The 7,129-nt window shown below is 44.1% G+C and overlaps 1 protein-coding gene across 1 annotated transcript; it reads right to left on the bottom strand.

Annotated features, from left to right (window-relative positions):
• Nucleotides 1–1,247: 1,247 nt before the first annotated feature.
• Nucleotides 1,248–4,278, bottom strand: LOC147081751 (ferritin heavy chain, oocyte isoform-like). Its single transcript, XM_085980720.1, has 4 exons — nucleotides 4,130–4,278; nucleotides 3,261–3,407; nucleotides 2,374–2,499; nucleotides 1,248–1,539 (listed from the first exon to the last, which is right to left on the bottom strand). Exons 1-4 carry the CDS (start codon nucleotides 4,229–4,231, stop codon nucleotides 1,393–1,395), a joined length of 522 nt encoding a protein of 173 aa, XP_085836846.1. The 5' UTR covers nucleotides 4,232–4,278; the 3' UTR covers nucleotides 1,248–1,392.
• Nucleotides 4,279–7,129: the final 2,851 nt, after the last annotated feature.

Raw genomic sequence — 7,129 nt, 5'->3', positions numbered from 1 at the left:
GCTACTATTTGATCAGAATTAGCTAGTGGATCCCTACTGTCTTGTTTTGCACACTTTGTACAAAAATAATAAATTGCAGGACAACGGATTATTACAATTTAAACTCTTTTAATGAAGCATCAAGTCTGTAAGCTTTCTCAATCAATACAGCACCGTGTGGACAAGATGGAGTTCGGACCCCTGGGTCTTCTAAACAATAGCAGTCCTTACAGATGCCTGCGGGCCAATGATAATTCAGTATGCAAATGTTACACCTACAACAATGCTGCTGCAATAGAAAGTAAGTTAGTTTTTGGTAGAAAAATCATTGGCTTGAATAGGATTTATATGATTGTGGCAGAGACCACATAGGGAGAGTAACACAATTCACTATGTATAGGCAATGTTATCGCTCCACGTTATGTACGGAACTTGGTTGGGTTATCGGAGCAGGGTCCCTTTAAGAGTCGTCGATTGTGTGTCGGTGTCATAGCCCTGCGACGGGGCCGAGTCCCTCAGTCCATGCGGAGAGTTAATAAAGCTACCACGTGTTTTTCTTTGCTGCTATGAAAGTCTCACACTCTATTTCCAGTGACTCCTACATGATTACTGATTTAGCTTCACTTTACCCAACACCAACAAACTCCCCGTAGGACACACTACTGCTCGATTCAGACTAGTGCTTTACTTAATCCCAGACATCAAGTATTGCCGTCGGTGGGGCTAGAAAAAGAAAGTAACCTGGGAAGGAAAGAGAATGATAAACAGAAATGATCCTGCCCAAATGGAAGTTTCTAAGATGGCCAACGCTGTACTGTGTACACATGTCACACAGCTTTGGCAATCTAGTGCGTGACTTGTGCCATCAGTCAAATGTAAAGACAGCTCAATAGCAGATCATTCCCCCACCTTTACAGGTAAAAGTCTGAAGCAAGACACCAGGCATGTACTCTCCCTTCTCCTGACTGAAGAGTCACTACTGCATCACTAATTCAACCCCCTTCACCCTTGCCCATTTCTTTGTTTTAAACCACCACAGCTTAATGACTGTTTGCTGGCAGATGTTATAAAAAAACCCTTTTCAGCAGGAACTGTTACCGAGAGCTCAGAAAACCATTAGAATCCTCTCCAGTGATGATTTGAAGATGTGGGCACAGCCATCCTGGGAGTGACTTCTGTATTTTTAACTTGGATCATATTACACAGCTGTGTATTGTGCAGTGGGATCTTAACCAGATCAGCTATTTAATTAAACAAAGACAAACCAGTTCAATGATGAATAACCTTTATTTCCATGTACTGTGACAGTTAGATGAGAAAACTGGGAAATAATGACAACCAAAGTATTCACCAGCAGAAGTTGGTCACACTTCATTTCCAACCTGTATAGAACTAATGGTTCAAGAATCCCATTCAACTCAGGCTGTGCTTGTCAAACAGGTACTCTCCCATGCCATTCTCAGGGGCTCCCAGTCTCTTCAAGTTGGTGATGTGATCTCCAAGCTTCTTGATCATCTTCACTTGCTCATCCAAGTAGTGGGTCTCCAGGAAGTCACACAACTGAAAGTGAAAAACAAAGCACAATTAGCTCAGAGGAGACATCATCAAAGGCCTTCTGAGCTTCACCGCCCATGGAGATGGTCCTTTATCTTCTACTGGATGGGGTAACTGGTACAAGTGCTGCAGAGAAATAGGTGGATTGGACGTCAGATTAGATTTACTCCAGGAGTAATGCATTTACCAATTTAAAATTGGAAAGCAGAACCCCCTTCAGTTACAACTTCTCCTTTGGTGTCCCAATTTCAATCTGCTTTATGCACTGGCCTCATCTCAGTGAGATCCTGATGTTGAAGTCTTTTGTGAAAGATCATCAGAAACCTATTGGGCATGGAGATATTGCTAAAGATCAGTGATCAGATTAAGCTCCCCAGATAGCCTTCAACTCACCCAAAACATGGCAAGTGTCAGCCATGGCTTACTGGTACCACTGCCAGTCAGAAGGCCCTGGGTTGTCCCATTTCAGAGAATTGAGTGAAAACCAACACTTCACTGCAGTACTGAGGGAGAGCTGCAATGTCAGAGGTATTGTCTTTTGGATAAAACAGTACACAAGGTCTTGTCTGCCCACATGGTACTATTTCAAAGAAAACAAACTGGAATGTCAGTGTCCTGGCCAATATTGATCACTAACCAACTTAATAAAACAGACTATCTGGTGATTTCTCTCATTTCTGCAGCAGGATCTTGGTGTGCAGATTGACTGCCATGTTGCAAACATTACAATAATGACACTTCAAGAAGTACTGAATTGGCTGTAGTGTTTTTGGACACCGACGACAAGGAAGGCACTGTAGATATGCAAATCTTTCTTTAAATGAGACATTAGGAACTTACATGAGGGTCAGTGTTCCCAGTGGAGAGTTGGTGTAGATCCAACAGACTCTGGTTGACATCCTTCTCCAGCTGCAGAGCTCTCTGCATCACCACTAGGCCATTGCTCCACTCATCCTGCTCTGGTTTCTGAGAGTTTGTAGGGGTGGGGTATAGAGTAACATTGGAAGAAATTAGTTAACAGACTTGAACATTTCAGGAGTTAGTCAGATCACAACTCAATGTCATTCTTGATATTCTAAGCCAGGATTTTAACCAGACAGTTCATCAAGAATTCTCTTTGGAATGAGTTATTTGACTTGAAATCACAGCACTATAGGCTCTAAAGTGAGATCACCTAAAATGGAGCACAATATTCCAAAGGAGGTCTATCTAGCAGTAATTGCAGTAACACTTCCTTGCTTTCTATTCTATGCCAGAACATGAAGCCCACCTTTCAATCAGCCTTTTGTCTCTGCAAGCTAGCTTCTAAATGACATCTGTACTGGGACACACCCCAAATCCCTACACTCTTACATCTGATGTGAACATCAACCACTTCCTTCCAGTCAACCCCCTAGCCAGTCTCCAATTTTGCCCTGGAGCTCACTATAGACCCTAGCTCAGCAGATCACTATTTGCACATTTCGATCATATGCACTAGTCACCATCCAGTGGTCTATTTTATACCAACTGCCTCCTACTCCACCCAGTTTTATTGGGGTCACAAGGTTGCTTCTAATGCACTTCCAATTTCTGCCAGCAATCTCCTGCCTTCTGAAAATCCATGCATACAACAATCATTGAGCCTCCTCGTGGAACAACTTCCATGACTCAGATAATCTAGTATGAGGTAACTAGCCTACTTTTCACAAAACCATGGCAATTCTTCAAAGTTTGCTGAATCTAACCTTGACATCCTCCAGGACAACACACCCCCCACGCATATTCTGGAATTTCAGCAGTTTCTCAGCATGCTCACGTTCCTCATGTGACTGCTCCTTGAAGAACTCGGCAAAGTGACGCAGGGCAACATCATCCCGGTCAAAGTAATACGACTGCAGGTAGAGAGAAAAATGGAAAAGAGACAATTGAAATCTAGATCTGATCCATGGCCAACTCAAATGGTAGCAACACCAATACTTTCCAAATCCTTTTTGAATATGTTGGAAGCTCCTCATTGAAGTAGCTCAACAGAATAGGAGGTTATGTTACTAGAAAATATTAGCGAGCTTTAATGCTTTTTGGAATAAAGCTCTCAACTACACTTGGTCAAAATATCTGTGGTATCTTCTTTTGTTCCCAGATGAAAGTCTAAAAGCAGAGAAGGAAAAGAGCCAAATCTTTAAAATTAAATAGTTTAACACCATCCTCAGGTGAGAAAGACTAACAGGATTCACTCAATTAGAGGGGGATAAAAACTGGCCAGAACCAGCCAATGTTTCACTAACTAGTCACCCAATTCAATCTAATTGTTGCCATCCAAGTTGGAAGTTGACTAGTTTTAGTGAATCTTCAAGATGAACCCTCCATTACAAACTTGATGAAACCCTGGAGTTAGTTTCAAATATAAACACATCAGAATAGGACAGAGCTATTACAGAGCAGGAAAGAGTCCTTCTGCAAGATCACTGTCTTAAGAGCATTCACTGGATTAAGACTGGGGAGGGCTATAGAGAGACCCTCTAAAGCCCATTCATTGACCGAGAGAAATTCTACCTGCTTAGAATAAAATAACAGCCTTAATTTTGAAATAGGACCCCAAAAATACAAAACTCACCATGGAGAGATAAACATAGGAGGAATAGAGCTCCATGTTGATCTGCTTGTTGACAGCATCCTCACAGTCCTTGTGATAGTTCTGACGCACTTGGGAGGCCATCTTAACTCTTCCTGTTGCAAAGCACTGAGCTCAAACTCCACTGTAGTAACAACCTAACCTCTACCCTCACAAGCTCCTGCATTTCAACAGGGTCTGGCATGATCAATGATGATTGACAATCCCTGTGAGCCAGTCAGGATCTTCCATCAATCCAGGCACCAATTAACAAAGGAGAGGGGGCGGTGTGTGATACCCAGAGCCAATCAGAGCTTTGGAATACAGAGGTTTGGATGATTATTCTGTGATGTCATTGCTGTTGGTTTCTTTGACTTTCCTCAAACTGAATTTGAAAGCGTCTCTGTTCTCAGAATCAGAGTTTCACAACATATCTCAAAGAGCTCGATGAAATTCCACCCTACAGATGGTGTCGAGCACAGCCGGCTCTAAGTTAACCCGTCTCTCGGAGAATTGATGGGCATCTCGGTGGCTCCAGAATGAGTCCGTGATACCAAGGTTCACAATGTTGACCACAATAGATTGAAAGAGACTGACCTACACCAGTCAGTCTGCAGTGGATCTGCAAAGCAGCCCACAACGAGTTGGGGAAATGGAAAGTGGATCAGTGGGGAGCTTCAGACAGAATCTGTTGCTCCGTCACTGTAAAGTGCGATGTGGACTTTTATCCCCATGAAATTTAAGAGCTGTAAAGTCCTGTGGTTAGTTTGCACTGTTTCCTCATCTCCTGCAAACCCCAGGTCTGTTTTGAGGAATGGTTTTATACCAGAAAGGTCAAGTGTCTCGTGTTTTCTCGACCGATGCTGCCTGACCTGCTGAGTGTCTCCAGCGTTTTCTGTTTTTCTTTGAGATTTCCAGTATCATAGAGTCATAGAGTAATACAGCACGGATAGAGGCCCTCGGCCCATCGTGTCCGCACCGGCCATCAAGCCCTGTCTAATCTAATCCCATATTCCAGCATTTGTTCCGTAGCCTTGTATGCTATGGCATTTCAAGTGCTCATCCAAATGCTTCTTAAATGTTGTGAGGGTTTCTGCCTCCACAACCCTTTCAGGCAGTGAGTTCCAGACTCCAACCACCCTCTGGGTGAAAAAGTTCTTTCTCAAATCCCCTCTAAACCTCCCGCCCTTTACCTTGAATCTATGCCCCCTAGTTATTGACCCCTCTACTAAGGGAAAAAGCTCCTCAGCATCCATCCTATCTATGCCCCTCATCATTTTGTACACCTCAATCATGTCCCCCCTCAGCCTCCTCTGCTCCAAGGAAAACAAACCCAATCTGCCCAGTCTCTGTTCATAGCTGAAGCGCTCCAGCCCTGGTAACATCCTGGTGAACCTCCTCTGCACCCTCTCTAACGCGATCACATCCTTCCTGTAGTGTGGCGACCAGAACTGCACACAGTATTCCAGCTGTGGCCTAACCAGTGTTTTATACAGCTCCATCATAACCTCCTTGCTCTTATATTCAATGCCTCGGCTAATGAAGGCAAGTATCCCATATGCCTTTTTTACCACCTTATCCACCTGTTCCGCCGCCTTCAGGGATCTGTGTACTCGCACACCCAGATCCCTCTGACCCTCCGTCTTGCCTAGGGTCTTTCCATTCATTGTGTATTCCCTTGCCTTGTTAGTCCCCCCAAAGTGCATCACCTCGCACTTTTCCGGGTTAAATTCCATTTGCCACTGTTCCGCCCATCTGACCAACCCATCTATATCGTCCTGCAGACTGAGGCTACCCTCCTCGCTATTTGCCACCCTACCAATTTTTGTATCATCCGCGAACTTACTGATCATACCCTTTACATTCATATCCAAGTCATTAATGTAGACCGCAAACAGCAAGGGACCCAGCACCGATTCCTGTGGTACCCCACTGGCCACAGGCTTCCAGTCACAAAAACAACCTTCGACCATCACCCTCTGCCTTCTGCCACTAAGCCAGTTTTGTATCCAATGTGCCAAGGCACCCTGGATTCCATGGGCTCTTACCTTCTTGACCAGTCTCCTGTGCGGGACTTTATCGAAGGCCTTACTGAAATCCATCTATACCACATCCACTGCGTTACCCTCATCCACACACCTAGTCACCCCCTCAAAAAATTCAATCAAATTAGTCAGACATGATCTTCCCTTGACAAAGCCATGTTGACTATCCCTGATTAATCCTTGCCTCTCCAAGTGGAGACAAATTTTGTCCCTCAGAATTTTTTCCAAGAATTTTCCTACCACTGATGTTAGGCTCACTGGCCTGTAGTTCCCCGGTTTTTCCCTACTACCCTTCTTGAATAATGGTACTACATTAGCGGTTCTCCAGTCCTCTGGCACATCCCCTGTGGCCAGAGAGGTCCTGAATATATGTGTTAGAGCCCCCGCAATCTCTTCCTTTGCCTCACCCAGCAGCCTGGGATACATTTCATTCGGGCCTGGGGATTTATCCATTTTTAGGCCAGCTAAAACCGCCAATACCTCCTCCCTCTCGATGTTAATATGTTCGAGCATATCACAGTCCCCCCGCCCTATTTCTATGTCTACATCGTCCTTCTCCATCGTGAAAACAGATGCAAAAAATTCATTTAGAACCCCTCCTACATCTTCCGGCTCCACACACAGATTGCCACTTTTGTCCCTAATGGGCCCTATTTTTTCCCTAGTTATCCTCTTACCCTTAATATACTTATAAAACATCTTAGGATTTTCCTTTATTTTGCTCGCCAGTGTTATTTCATGGCCCCTCCTTGATCTCCTAATTTCTTTTTTAAGTATCCCCCTGCACTTTTTGCACTCCTCTAGGGCTTCCTCCGTCTTTAGACTTTTGTATCTACCAAAAGCCCTCCTTTTTTTCCTAATCCATTCTCGTATATCCCCTGACATCCAAAGTTCCCTGTGGTTTTTGGAACCACTCTTGACCTTTACGGGAACATGTTGCCATTGTATGATCTCAATC

Source organism: Somniosus microcephalus, unplaced genomic scaffold (genome assembly GCF_052327205.1).
Source record: "Somniosus microcephalus isolate GS21.2 unplaced genomic scaffold, FLI_Smic_1.0 scaffold440, whole genome shotgun sequence".
Lineage (NCBI taxonomy): Eukaryota > Metazoa > Chordata > Chondrichthyes > Squaliformes > Somniosidae > Somniosus > Somniosus microcephalus.
The sequence above is the reverse complement of the archived record's forward strand: the minus strand, read 5'-3'. Positions and strand labels throughout refer to the sequence as shown.

What these genes read in the sequence shown, in the direction of transcription:
- LOC147081751 (XM_085980720.1), bottom strand. Translation starts at nt 4,231, where the DNA reads ATGGCCTCCCAAGTGCGTCAGAACTATCACAAGGACTGTGAGGATGCT. An exon ending in CCTATGTTTATCTCTCCATG is followed by an intron (nt 3,408 to 4,129) that starts GTGAGTTTTGTA and finishes CTCTACCTGCAG; the next exon opens with TCGTATTACTTTGACCGGGA. An exon ending in TTGTCCTGGAGGATGTCAAG is followed by an intron (nt 2,500 to 3,260) that starts GTTAGATTCAGC and finishes ACAAACTCTCAG; the next exon opens with AAACCAGAGCAGGATGAGTG.